General features: G+C 40.3%; 2 protein-coding genes across 2 annotated transcripts; both read right to left on the bottom strand.

Moving 5' to 3' along the window:
* Nucleotides 1-3,634: 3,634 nt before the first annotated feature.
* Nucleotides 3,635-7,037, bottom strand: LOC107703952 (tripartite motif-containing protein 16-like). The gene is made up of 6 exons (XM_016506764.1): nucleotides 6,435-7,037; nucleotides 5,253-5,348; nucleotides 4,901-5,134; nucleotides 4,675-4,825; nucleotides 4,497-4,556; nucleotides 3,635-4,176 (listed from the first exon to the last, which is right to left on the bottom strand). Exons 1-6 carry the CDS (start codon nucleotides 7,035-7,037, stop codon nucleotides 3,635-3,637), a joined length of 1,686 nt encoding a protein of 561 aa, XP_016362250.1.
* A 3,506-nt stretch (nucleotides 7,038-10,543) lies between these two features.
* Nucleotides 10,544-12,793, bottom strand: LOC107703953 (zinc finger protein 260-like). Its single transcript, XM_016506765.1, has one exon. The coding sequence runs from the start codon at nucleotides 12,791-12,793 to the stop codon at nucleotides 10,544-10,546; it is 2,250 nt and encodes a 749-aa protein (XP_016362251.1).
* Between the last annotated feature and the right edge of the window lie 447 nt (nucleotides 12,794-13,240).

Genomic DNA, 13,240 nt, shown 5'->3' on the forward strand with positions numbered 1-13,240 from the left:
GTATATGGTAACACTTTACAGTAAGGTTTTATTTGTTAACATTAGTTAATTGCATTAGTTAACATGAACTAACAATGAAAAGTACTTCTACAGCATTTATTAATATTAATGTTAAGCTCAACATTTACTAATACATTAACATCAAAGCTTGTATCTTTTAACATTAATGAATGCACTAACATGAACATTTTTATTTTTATAACATTTTAACATTGGAAAAGAGTAATAAATGTTGTAAGAATGCATTGCTCATTGTGAGTTCATGTTAGTTAATGCATAACTAATATAAATTAATAATACCTTATTGTAAAGCATTACCATTTTAATAAATGTTTTGTTTCAGTTTTAGTTATTTTAGTGCATCATGTTCAACTAAATAAAAATGATTTTTCGGTAACACTTTATTTTAAGGGTGCAGAATTATGCATTAGTTAAGTATAAATACACTAGTAATTAATGATTAACTTGTCCACAATTATGCATTAGTTAAGCATGAACACACCAGTAATTTATGATTAACTTAACATACAGTAAGGGCATATTAGCCGTTATTTACAATTTATTAAAAATTTGAAGGATGCGAATTATAATGCAATATATAAGGTAGTAATTAATGATTAACTGAATGTACAGTAAACACAGTTTAACCATTATTTACAACTTAGCTAACCATATATTATTTTTGTGTAGTAATGTACTTAGTTATTCTTCAGTGATTCACCTTCTATCAAGTTAACTAAACAATATAATGCTAGTAATTATGTTTAATTAGTGCTGGTTATAGAGTTATAAATTGCTAAAATACTGCAATAAAGACATTTTGACCCCCTGTGTGGATATAACTTTCACTTTAGAACAGGGGGTCAAATTGTCTTTATTAGTACTGTATTAGTGGCAGTTTAGCCATAATTATTGGCTTATTCTAGTCAATAAACTTGAATAGCATGCAATAAGTGCAATAATTAATGTGGATATAACTTTCTCTTAAGAACAAATCGTCTTTATTACACTATTTTAGCAATTTATAACTGTAAAACCAGCACTAATTAAACACAGTTATAGCTTCATATTGTTCAGTTAACTTAAAAGATGGTGAATAACTGAATATATCAAAGTGCATTACTGCACAAAAATATGTGCTTTGCTAAGCTGTAAATAATGGCTAAAAGACGTTTATTGTACATTCAGTTAATCATTAATCACTAGCTTAATTTTGCTTATTTATCGAATGAATGTGGAGCCTTATATGGCTAATATTCCCTTACTACGTATATCCAAAGTGACTCACGGTACTCTTATTGCAGGGACCCCCAATCCCCCTGGAGCAACCTGGAGTAAAGAGTAAAGAGCCTTGCTCAACACTGCTGGTGACGGCTGCGGAGACTGAACCAGTAACCTTCTGCTTACCAGTTTAGTGGTTTTGCACACTACACCAAAAAAGTAATGAAACTATTACAAATGATAGCACTGGAGCAGGCTCAGGGGCGCGGATGAGGGTGGAGAACAGTCCTTTTCTCCTCATCCTCCTTCTTTGGTTAGGAGTAAATGAAGCGGCCGGCGGGCTTGACTTTGATGCGGCCGGCGGGCTTGTCTGCAGAGCGGCCGGTGGATTTGACCCCGATCCAGAACAACAAGTTGAGAGTTGCATCGTCCAACGCCATTATAACCGCGAGCCTGCAGAACTCCCGGACGTACTTCACAAAGGGGAGATCTCTGCGGGCTAGGGCGGAGAATCGAACAGCGATCTCCATAATCGGAGTAGACAGTTCAGGGGGCCATGGCGGAGCAGACAGTTCAGGAGGCCATGGTGGAGCAGACAGTTCAGGGGGCCATGGCGGGGCAGGGAACTCAGGAGGCCATGGTGGAGCAGACAATTCAGGAGGCCATGGTGGAGCAGACAGGTCAGGGGGCCATGGCGGAGCAGGGAACTCAGGAGGCCATGGCGGGGCAGGGAACTCAGGAGGCCATGGCGGAGCATACAATTCAGGGGGCCATGGCGGAGCAGGGAACTCAGGGGGCCATGGCGGAGCAGACAGTTCAGGAGGCCATGGCGGAGCAGACAGTTCAGGGGGCCATGGCAGGCAGACAGTTCTGGACGTGGGAACTGGAGCCTTCCTTGGGCTGGACGCGGGAACTGGAGCCCTCTTAGGGCTGAATGCGGGAACTGGAGCCCTTTCTGGAGCGGACTCAGGCGCGGATGAGGGCTGAGAACAATCCTTTTCAGTCCCTTTCAGACGGAAAACAAACACTTTCAAAGAAGGGGCGCTGCTTACTGTTTTGGTGCTGTCTTCTGTCACGATGTTGCCTACTGTGTCAGAGCGAAGGAGACGTAGGAGAATTCACCATGAAAAGTCTTTATTAACAAAATACAACCCAGGAACACACATGTAGGAATGGGGATCGACGTTCAGACAGCACGCAGGACTCGCAGGAAAACACAGGGCTTAAATGGGGAACCAAACAAGGAAATTAACTAGAAACACCTGGAATCAATTTCACACACAGACATGAGGGAAGAACTAGGACACATGGGAAACATAGAGCACGTGGGGGAGGAAAACAAACACACAGTTTCCTTTGTGCAGACATTACAAACATTGCAAACACTGAGGAAAACCGTACTAGGTAGGGTTGTCGAGTTACTGATGCTGTGAGGTGTTAATGCACCTGTAGCTCTTATTTTTGATTTTTTTATATTTTTTTTATTTTACAACTTATAATTGCATAAAAGATCAGGGAAAGATGGTTGTATTTTTAACAATGAACAATCATAATGACTAAAAAACAAAAAAAAAAGGAAAACAAATATAATGGGTTTGCGTACATCATAGTATGAAATTATATACAGAAAAAAAGCACAATGACAAGGTTAAATATCATTGAATAATCATACTATTCATATAATCATAATGCATCAAAAATATAATTTTTTGTTGTTGTATTTGTTATTTATATGCCTGAGGGACGAAACGAGAGTTAAATTCAACAACAAAAAGAGGAAAACAAAGGAGATTTAAGCCAGTTTTGCTTGTGGATGAAAAATTTTGCACATAAAATAAAGAAATTAACAACATATTCAAGAGATAATGATTTAGGGTTTTCATAATAAAAAATAACATATTTAAGGCTAAAACTGTGGGTCATATTAGTAGGGTTAAAAATATAAAAACTTAAATCAACTCAAAATGTATTGGTTTACTACAATCACAAAATAAAAGGGCAGCTGTGTCTTCAACAAGACCACAAAATGAAATTTCATCAACATCAAAGCCCCCATAGACAGAAGTGTGGCCCCCTGCTCAAAACAGTTTGTGTCTATTTGAACACAATATTGATCCAAGTTGATATGTCATTAATTTGTGATTAATCAGATTAATCAATCACCACATTGGGTAATTAATTAGCTGTACTAGCTGGGAATGTACTTAAGTGTTATGTTTGGTAGTCTATTAAACAAACTACATTTGACCTAATCCATGTAAAGTAAATGAATCCAAAAATCTGAAACAAATATATTAAAAGTACTTTACTGGAAGATTTGAAAGTTACTTCTGAGAATCAATCTAGAGCTAAATTTAATCAAAGAGAATACATTAACATGATTAAAATAAAATTAGTCGAGCCTCTATATGATTTAGTTGGTCAGACGGCACAGTTTCACCACTGCCTGTCTATCAAATCCAAACACAGCATAGAGCGGCTGAGTGAATGTGGTCTGAACTCTGTGTATGAGGCTCATTGTGTCAGAGACGCTGTAGAAGGACAGAGTTCCTGCGCTGTGATCCACAAACACTCCTATTCTACTGGACACATGGGTTACAGGAAGGACAGTCTCGATGTTATTGTGCCAGAATGAGCAGAAAGTGGGAGTGCAGTACAAATTCCAGGATTTGTCATTACGTCCAGCTGCACATTCAGATCCACCTCCCTTCCTCTTGATGCTCTTATATGTCACTGCTATATCCACTCCTGACGTCCCATCACCGCTCCACTCCACCTCCCAGTAACAGCGTCCAGTCACACTCTCTCTACACAATGCCTCGGCCCAAGAATCAAATCTGTCTGGATGATCAGGATAACGCTGATGTGTGTCAGTGACAGTCATCACCGTGTTTCCTTCAGACAGATGGAGCCAGTAAAACACTGAGTTTGGATCCACAGTCAGCAGACCAGAATCTGATGGAGAAAAATGTGTAATTATTCATGACCTTCCATGATTAAATTAACATTTTAACAGGGTCTATTCTAGCAGGGTCTAAATGTCTGTCTCGCTAAATGGTAAAATCATCAATGAAACCTCAAAGCATTTTAACCCACAAAGTAGATTTTCATTGCGATATGATTATTTTCATTATTGATTGTCTCATTTATTTGTTGCGGCCCATGTATTTTAAACACAGTAAAAATTTCAGTCTCAAAATCATTCCATTAATTTAGTGTAAAACAATGTAAATTTAGTGTAAAACAGTCCCGCTAGACTGGATTTTAGAACTCACATTGGAGAAACTCTTCTCTGGTCTGATATTCAGGAGCGCCAATGACCTGGACGGTTTTCACTACGGACATCAAAACACATGCATTTTAATTCTCATGTCAAGAGAAATTAAACATTCAGCTGTTTATATATTTAACAAATGGTGCTGAACTCATTTCTGAGAGTAAATCAATGTTTACCTGTTCCAGATATGTTTTCTATAGTCTCTGTGCAGAACTGCAGCAATTTGTCTCGGAGTCGAGAGACAGACTCAACTACGTTGTCAAAAGAGAGATGAGAACTGACAGTGAAGCCGTCTGTAGATTCAGAGAAAGAGACAGGAGGCCAACTCTACAGACACAAACTCTCGGTTATTACAAAAGCTTGCTCTCTTCCCCGTCCTCCATTTGAAAAGATCTCTGTTACCTGAAGGAAATGAACATGATCCTGTGCTTCTGAAAACTGCTTCAGCTCAGTGTCTCTCCTCTTCAGATCATTGATCTCCTGCTCCAGTTCCTCTACTCGTGCTTCAGCTCGACTCACTGCAGCTCTTTCCTGATCTCTGATCAGCTGCTTCACCTCAGAGCGACGTTTCTCAATGGACCGGATGATTTCAGTGAAGATCCTCTCACTGTCCTCCACTGCTGTCTGTGCAAAACGCTGTAATAGGACACACATTACAATCAATCACACAGTGGCTTCAGTGGGACTATAAGAGCTCCAGCACTGGAAGAGGGTTCAAACTGAGACTCAAACTTCTCTTCTTCTCCAAACTCACCTTATGAGACGCCACAGCCTCTCTCAGCTCCTGAAGATCTTTCTCTCTCTGCTGGATTATTTTCTGGAATTTTCTTTGTTTCCCCTCCAAATGTCTCTGCAGAGAACAAAAACTGATTAAATCAACAATAAAAATAACAAATAAATCAACACTACCATTCAAAAGTGTGGGGTCGGTAAGGTTTTTTTTTTACTGTTTTTCAAACAAAGTCTCTTAAAGGGGTGGTTGATTGCGATTTCACTTTTTTAACGTTAGTTAGTGTGTAATGTTGCTGTTTGAGCATAAACAATATCTGCAAAGTTACGAAGCTGAAAGTTCAATGCAAACGGAGATATCGTCTTTTAAAATTCTGGCAGTTTAATGCCTACAAAAACGGCTGGTAGGGACTACAACAAGTTACTTCCCGGGTTCGTGACATCACAAACCCAGATAAACCCCGCCCTCGGAAACATGCAACAAAGGGGGCGGGGCCATGCTGCGCTGCTTTAGAGAAGAGGAAGAGAAAAATAGAGGTGCACGTAAAAAATCTATTCCTATATGAATCACGATTCTGTCTTCTAACGATTCTAATGGATTCACAAGTTTCAAAATCAATGTTCTAAAGCAGAGGTTCTTAATACTGTTCCTTGCGTTCCCATGCTCTGTCTCTCTCTCTCTCTATCATTCAGCTCAGCTCCAACAATGAACTGTTACAATTACACTTATTTTCACATAGCTATGAGAAGCGTTAAACATGGACGCACGTGCGGTTGGCGTACTGTATTAAAGCTTTAATCAGGATAAAACCGTATATTAAAAGCTAACATAAGCAGTAGCATTTACAAATAACAGCGTATCTAAAAGTTTGAGACAACAAACAAAAAACATAGGCCTATCATTAAAAGCCACGCTTGCACAGGTTCTGCACGATCCTCTTCAATAATATCCTCTGAAAAACGAAGCATTAACACATGTTAGACTGCACCCCATAAACACAATCAAGACTAAAAAAACCCCAGTGAACCACCCCTTTAAGCTCTTTAAAAACAGTATTGTGAAACATTATTACCATTTAAAAATAACAGTAGTATGTCAAAACGCAATTAAAGGCATCAGTTTCTCTGATTGAGAGAAAAGTCACATAACAAACGAAGAGAGAAACAACATTAACTGTCTCTCATTAGTTAGGGAGCAGTACTTTACCTGTTTCTCTGTCCTCGCTGCTGCAGTTGATACAGTGTCATGATTTTTGTGTTCATCCACCAAACACAGCACACAGATACACCGGTGATCGGTACGGCAGTAAACTTCCAGCATTTTATCATGTTGAGGGCACATCATCTCCTGCAGTCGTCCAGTGGCATCCATAAGATTGTGTCCTTTACCTCTGAAGAGATTCTCATGCTGTTTGAGGTGATTTTGACAGTAAGAGCTTCGACACTCCAGACACGATTTCACTGCTTTCCGTTTAATTAAAGTGCAGGAATCACACTTTACATCTACAGATCCAGTGTGATGGTGAAGCGTAGGAACAGGAGAAGGAGCAGCTTGGAGTCTCGTTTTCTTCAGTTTCTCCACCATTTCAGCAAACACCACATTCTTACCTAAAACAGGTCTTGGTGTGAAGGTCTGTCTGCACTGAGGACATCTGTAGATTCCCTTCCAATCCTCCTCGTCCCAGCAACCAGAGATGCATCCCTTACAGTAACTGTGTCCACAGGGAATCGTCACTGGATCCTTCAGTAGATCCAGACACACTGGACACATGAACTGATCCTCAGCCCATGAGATACTGGCTTCTGCCATTTCACCGCATGAACACAGACAGAGAACCTTTGGGTTATGAGTCCGACTCTCTAACCATTAGGCCACGACTTCCATTAGGCATTGCAGCGCTCCTGATGACATACTTAAACAGTTTTTTTTTTTTTTTTTTTGTAGGGAGTGACTGGTTTAAATGACTACACTTGATGACAAAGATGTCTAAAATACCATGAACTGAATATAATTTCAAGTCTTTGCATATTGATTTCTGTACTTTAATAGTACTAGCCTCACCAACTATGCTGCCATAAAACAATACAAACATAACTAGATCATGATGTGACTGTAGTATACCGTGAGAAGTGAGAGAACCACTTCTTATAATAAATTACTTGCACCTCAGAGCGAGCAGACTAAACAGAATAAATGCGGTCATTGCTTTTGGAGGTGGATGCTGCTGTTTGGGAACGCAGTTGTGTAAGACAGTTCTGGGAGGCAATTATACAGAAACACTTTGACGACAGACTTTGCTCGGGTATTTCGGTCGGTAAGAGATCGGTCCGCTGGTCAGTCAGGTTATGCCGTCCCATGGCGCAAAATCGCATTACATTTTTGGTGCTGCATGGAGGAATTCATTCGGCAAATGCGTTTCCATCTCCCATTACTCGCATTAACCATTTTTTGCACAAGTCAAAAAACACCTTAAGCGAGCGTGATAACTCTTTTGCAAATTTTCTTTCGAAATTTGGCATTTCCATCACTCGTTTCTGATGCGGTAGCCTACTTCAAAATGCGCATAAAAACAGGGTGATGGAAACATAGCTACTGTTATGCATAAACTAAATATGCATAAATTAAACATAAAAAAAGGAAACTCACACTGAAAGTTTAAAAAAATGCTATACATTAGGGTGACCATATTTTAGTTTTTAAAAAAGAGGACAGTAGGGGGCGGGGACAGGGGCGCGGCTTTGCCTAACAGTATACGTAGCCAAGGTTTTTGTTTGTTTGATTATTTTGTTTTTATAATAAATAAAAAGAAAATAAGTAGAATAGAAAAAGAATAGGGAATGCTAGCGTTAGAGGCTCTTCTTTCTTTATAAATAAAACAAGTAGTTAGAATAGAAATAGAATAGAGAGTGCTAGAGTTAGAGGGTCAAATGAAGATGAAAGAGATGTGTTTTCAGCCGTTTCTTGAAAATATTAAGGACGCAGCTGCTTGGATTGAGCAGGTCATTCCACCAGGAGGGAACAGTTAATGTAAAAGTCCATGAAAGTTTTATCGTAGGTAGAATGCAAAATGTTTCAATACAAGCACTTCAGTCAAATGCAATTTATGCAATATTTCAAACCTTTCACCCAGTTGGGAAAATCAACCCAAATATCCGATCTTGTAAGATGTGCTCCTTTTACACAGAGTGCGTGTGATCGCGAAATCGAAAGTGAAAGTAAACAGCGCAAACGCTCATTCAAAAATATTTCAATACACCGCATCCTGAGAGCGGCTCCCTGATGTGCCAAAATTATATACAATATTAGAATGTTTAAAGGAGTGGACACGAAAATCGCGGGAGATCCAGCTAACAAAAAAAGGTCCCCAGGACGTCCACTAAATGGCCTCTGCAAACGTCCCCCGGACGTCAGCGTGTAGGGTCCCCTTGACGTCGAGCGGACGTTCGCGAAGATGTCCTCCGGACGTTCAAGGGTACTGTTTTTGAAATAAATTCTTTGCATAGCTATGACAGCAAACACTGGCATCTAACATGCCTTGGGGAAAAAAAAACAGTTCATCTTAAAAAAAATAAAAAATAAAATCATATACATAAACCAAAATAGGAAATAAAACAGTTATCGAATAAGCATGTGTCCTATTCTGTGTCATCAACTCCTGAAACATTGGTGTCTCATATTTTAAATATGTATATGTGTGAAAATATTCAGATGTAACTCCCTTTGTAATCATTAACATTTTCATAAGTAACTGTAATTTAATTACACATTTTTTTCTCAGTAACTATAACAGATTAGTTACATTTACTTTGTAATTAAATTACGTAATTCCGTTACATGTAACTAGTTACTCCCCAACACTGTCCATAACCTATAATAATGCTTCCTCCAGTGAAAAAGTCCATCCACTTTTGTCCTCTACACTGACATATTTGTTTAGATTTTGTTCAGTTTCCTCTTGTAAATAGTGCATGATCATGCATATTTCTCTCCTGATTCAGATTAGATGACTTTATCATGACTCAAACAGTTCTCACTTGTCCTTGAACAGACGTTCGAAACGTCCGGGGGACGTCCCCTGTTTGCTGGGATGTGATTGCATTTAATATTAATATTTTCCAAAACAAACAAGCACTATGTAGAAAAATGTTTAATGAAGTCGTACAAGCACTTATCGTTCTGCAGGGGTTTGAAAATGTGATTGGAAGGAAATGCGGAAACTATGCTCATAATGTTCCAGTAGAAGCTACTGTAAGGTCCTATAAACATAATAACGTGTTATTGTAATACCCTGCAACAGTGCCAAACAATTTTAAAGCGCACTCGGTTCTGGAAATATTTTGTAAAAAGTTGAAATGCAGAAATGCAGCTTTGAATAGCCTATTAGTTTCATTAGTGATGAAAAATAATGAATAGGCTACTGACGACAAGCTGGCAAAACAAGCATCTATTCTAGAGTTATGTTCTAATAATTGAAGCAGGTATTCTGTGTTTACTTTCGCTTTGTTGGATTCAGCAATTACCTGAATTAATTATCTGATCTCACCTGTCTGAAGAAATCACAAACAGCGCCTTCGAGTGGTTATAGTGTTTTGTTTGACTCTTTAGTTGAATGATCAGAAAGTTGGCTATTTGCGGCGTTATTATTGTTCCCAGTGCTGCTGATTGTTAACAGAGGCGTGAAATCAGACAAGGTCTGCTTTCCGTAGAGTCACCTGATCTTATACATCGAATGAAAAGCTCAGTTCAGAAAAGGAAAACCAAAAGCCTGCTTGTGCTTCCTTTTAACTTGCTGATACGAGGTGTATGTTTTTGCAGAATGTGCATTATCATCTTCTGTTTTAAATGACATCTGACATTTTAAATGTGTAGCCTACATGTGAAAAACGAAATATAGGCCTATTGTTTGTGTTTATTTTCTTATGGGGAGTTTAGGGTATTTATGATTCAGTAGCAGAGGCGTTGAGCTTCCTCAAGGGTTCAGAAACAGGTGAATCCTGCTGGTTGAGATGCTAGAGATGTCTTGATCTCGTGCCAGAGAAATTTCAGTAAAAATGGCTCATGACTTTGTGTATTATAACCATGCAGCAAAATCTGAAGTGTGAATAATGAATGCTCATTTACAATAGCCTAACTTCTCTCATTATGGCGAAGTTTTTATTATGTACGTGTATAAATAAGCAAACAAACGAAATTCTTCTTGTCTTTCACTAGAGCTGTTTACAGCTGTTTACAGGAGGCGCTTGTGTTCATTTGTGCTGTACTGTGTTGTCTCGCCACTGGATGGCGCTTGTGTTCAGTGTTGTGTTTTCTGTCCTCTACGCTAGATGGCGCAGCTGTGACGGACAGGTGGACCACATGAATGTGACTTCTCCTTTGAATGAATTGTCAGGTGTTTCTTCAGGTATGAAGCCCACAGAAACATGTTGCCGCATTGATAACATGCGTACAGCAACATGAATCCTCACGTGAACAGTAAAGTACGATGATTGCGTGAAGCTCTTCCCGCACTGATCGCATGCGTATGGCTCCTCTCCAGTGTGGCTCTTCATGTGCCCTGTAAGATGTGGTTTCTGCGTGAAACTCTTCCCACACTGATAACATGCATATGGCTCCTCTCCAGTGTGGCTCTTCATGTGCCCTGTAAGATGTGGTTTCTGCGTGAAACTCTTCCCACACTGATAACATGCATATGGCTCCTCTCCAGTGTGGCTCTTCATGTGCCCTGTAAGATGTGGTTTCTGCGTGAAACTCTTCCCACACTGATAACATGCATATGGCTCCTCTCCAGTGTGGCTCTTCATGTGCCCTGTAAGATGTGGTTTCTGCGTGAAACTCTTCCCACACTGATAACATGCATATGGCTCCTCTCCAGTGTGGCTCTTCATGTGCCCTGTAAGATGTGGTTTCTGCGTGAAACTCTTCCCACACTGATAACATGCATATGGCTCCTCTCCAGTGTGGCTCTTCATGTGCCCTGTAAGATGTGGTTTCTGCGTGAAACTCTTCCCACACTGATAACATGCATATGGCTCCTCTCCAGTGTGGCTCTTCATGTGCCCTGTAAGATGTGGTTTCTGCGTGAAACTCTTCCCACACTGATAACATGCATATGGCTCCTCTCCAGTGTGGCTCTTCATGTGCCCTGTAAGATGTGGTTTCTGCGTGAAACTCTTCCCACACTGATAACATGCATATGGCTCCTCTCCAGTGTGGCTCTTCATGTGCCCTGTAAGATGTGGTTTCTGCGTGAAACTCTTCCCACACTGATAACATGCATATGGCTCCTCTCCAGTGTGGCTCTTCATGTGCCCTGTAAGATGTGGTTTCTGCGTGAAACTCTTCCCACACTGATAACATGCATATGGCTCCTCTCCAGTGTGGCTCTTCATGTGCCCTGTAAGATGTGGTTTCTGCGTGAAACTCTTCCCACACTGATAACATGCATATGGCTCCTCTCCAGTGTGGCTCTTCATGTGCCCTGTAAGATGTGGTTTCTGCGTGAAACTCTTCCCACACTGATAACATGCATATGGCTCCTCTCCAGTGTGGCTCTTCATGTGCCCTGTAAGATGTGGTTTCTGCGTGAAACTCTTCCCACACTGATAACATGCATATGGCTCCTCTCCAGTGTGGCTCTTCATGTGCCCTGTAAGATGTGGTTTCTGCGTGAAACTCTTCCCACACTGATAACATGCATATGGCTCCTCTCCAGTGTGGCTCTTCATGTGCCCTGTAAGATGTGGTTTCTGCGTGAAACTCTTCCCACACTGATAACATGCATATGGCTCCTCTCCAGTGTGGCTCTTCATGTGCCCTGTAAGATGTGGTTTCTGCGTGAAACTCTTCCCACACTGATAACATGCATATGGCTCCTCTCCAGTGTGGCTCTTCATGTGCCCTGTAAGATGTGGTTTCTGCGTGAAACTCTTCCCACACTGATAACATGCATATGGCTCCTCTCCAGTGTGGCTCTTCATGTGCCCTGTAAGATGTGGTTTCTGCGTGAAACTCTTCCCACACTGATAACATGCATATGGCTCCTCTCCAGTGTGGCTCTTCATGTGCCCTGTAAGATGTGGTTTCTGCGTGAAACTCTTCCCACACTGATAACATGCATATGGCTCCTCTCCAGTGTGGCTCTTCATGTGCCCTGTAAGATGTGGTTTCTGCGTGAAACTCTTCCCACACTGATAACATGCATATGGCTCCTCTCCAGTGTGGCTCTTCATGTGCCCTGTAAGATGTGGTTTCTGCGTGAAACTCTTCCCACACTGATAACATGCATATGGCTCCTCTCCAGTGTGGCTCTTCATGTGCCCTGTAAGATGTGGTTTCTGCGTGAAACTCTTCCCACACTGATAACATGCATATGGCTCCTCTCCAGTGTGGCTCTTCATGTGCCCTGTAAGATGTGGTTTCTGCGTGAAACTCTTCCCACACTGATAACATGCATATGGCTCCTCTCCAGTGTGGCTCTTCATGTGCCCTGTAAGATGTGGTTTCTGCGTGAAACTCTTCCCACACTGATAACATGCATATGGCTCCTCTCCAGTGTGGCTCTTCATGTGCCCTGTAAGATGTGGTTTCCGCGTGAAACTCAAGATTACGTTTGCTCGAGGAACTCTTTCCACACTGAGAGCAGGCTAAAGATTTCTTGGCTCTTCTTTTCTTTAAAAATGTCTTTTTAGTCTTCGAGCGACTCATGATGAAGAGAGAAATATGAAGTGAAAGGACATAAAAATGAGCACTGATGTAACGGCTATAAAATATTATAATGATTTTGATGCCTTTTAATAATGAATTATACGTCCCTGAAACTTTCAATGAATGAGATACATTGATTTTCTAGTTATTTTTAAAACATTAAAGGCAGTGTGCGAAGTAATTTAATTGCAGTAAGGTATTTATCCGACTCCATTTTATCACCACCTCAAATTTAGATTGGAAAACTAATTGATTATTGGTAATTTATATAATAATTTAAATAGATATTTGATTATTCTATTTAAATC

The sequence above is a fragment of the Sinocyclocheilus anshuiensis genome, unplaced genomic scaffold, assembly GCF_001515605.1.
Source record: "Sinocyclocheilus anshuiensis isolate Anshui unplaced genomic scaffold, SAMN03320099.WGS_v1.1 scaffold1408, whole genome shotgun sequence".
Taxonomy (NCBI): Eukaryota; Metazoa; Chordata; class Actinopteri; order Cypriniformes; family Cyprinidae; genus Sinocyclocheilus; species Sinocyclocheilus anshuiensis.

Excerpts from the sequence above, each read along its gene's own strand:
- LOC107703952 (XM_016506764.1), bottom strand. The coding sequence starts at position 7,037 with ATGGCAGAAGCCAGTATCTCATGGGCTGAGGATCAGTTCATGTGTCCA. Across the intron at positions 5,135-5,252 it reads AGGCTGTGGCGTCTCATAAG|CGTTTTGCACAGACAGCAGT; the intron begins GTGAGTTTGGAG and ends GTCCTATTACAG. Across the intron at positions 4,557-4,674 it reads AGAAAACATATCTGGAACAG|TGAAAACCGTCCAGGTCATT; the intron begins GTAAACATTGAT and ends TGATGTCCGTAG.
- LOC107703953 (XM_016506765.1), bottom strand. The coding sequence starts at position 12,793 with ATGAAGAGCCACACTGGAGAGGAGCCATATGCATGTTATCAGTGTGGG.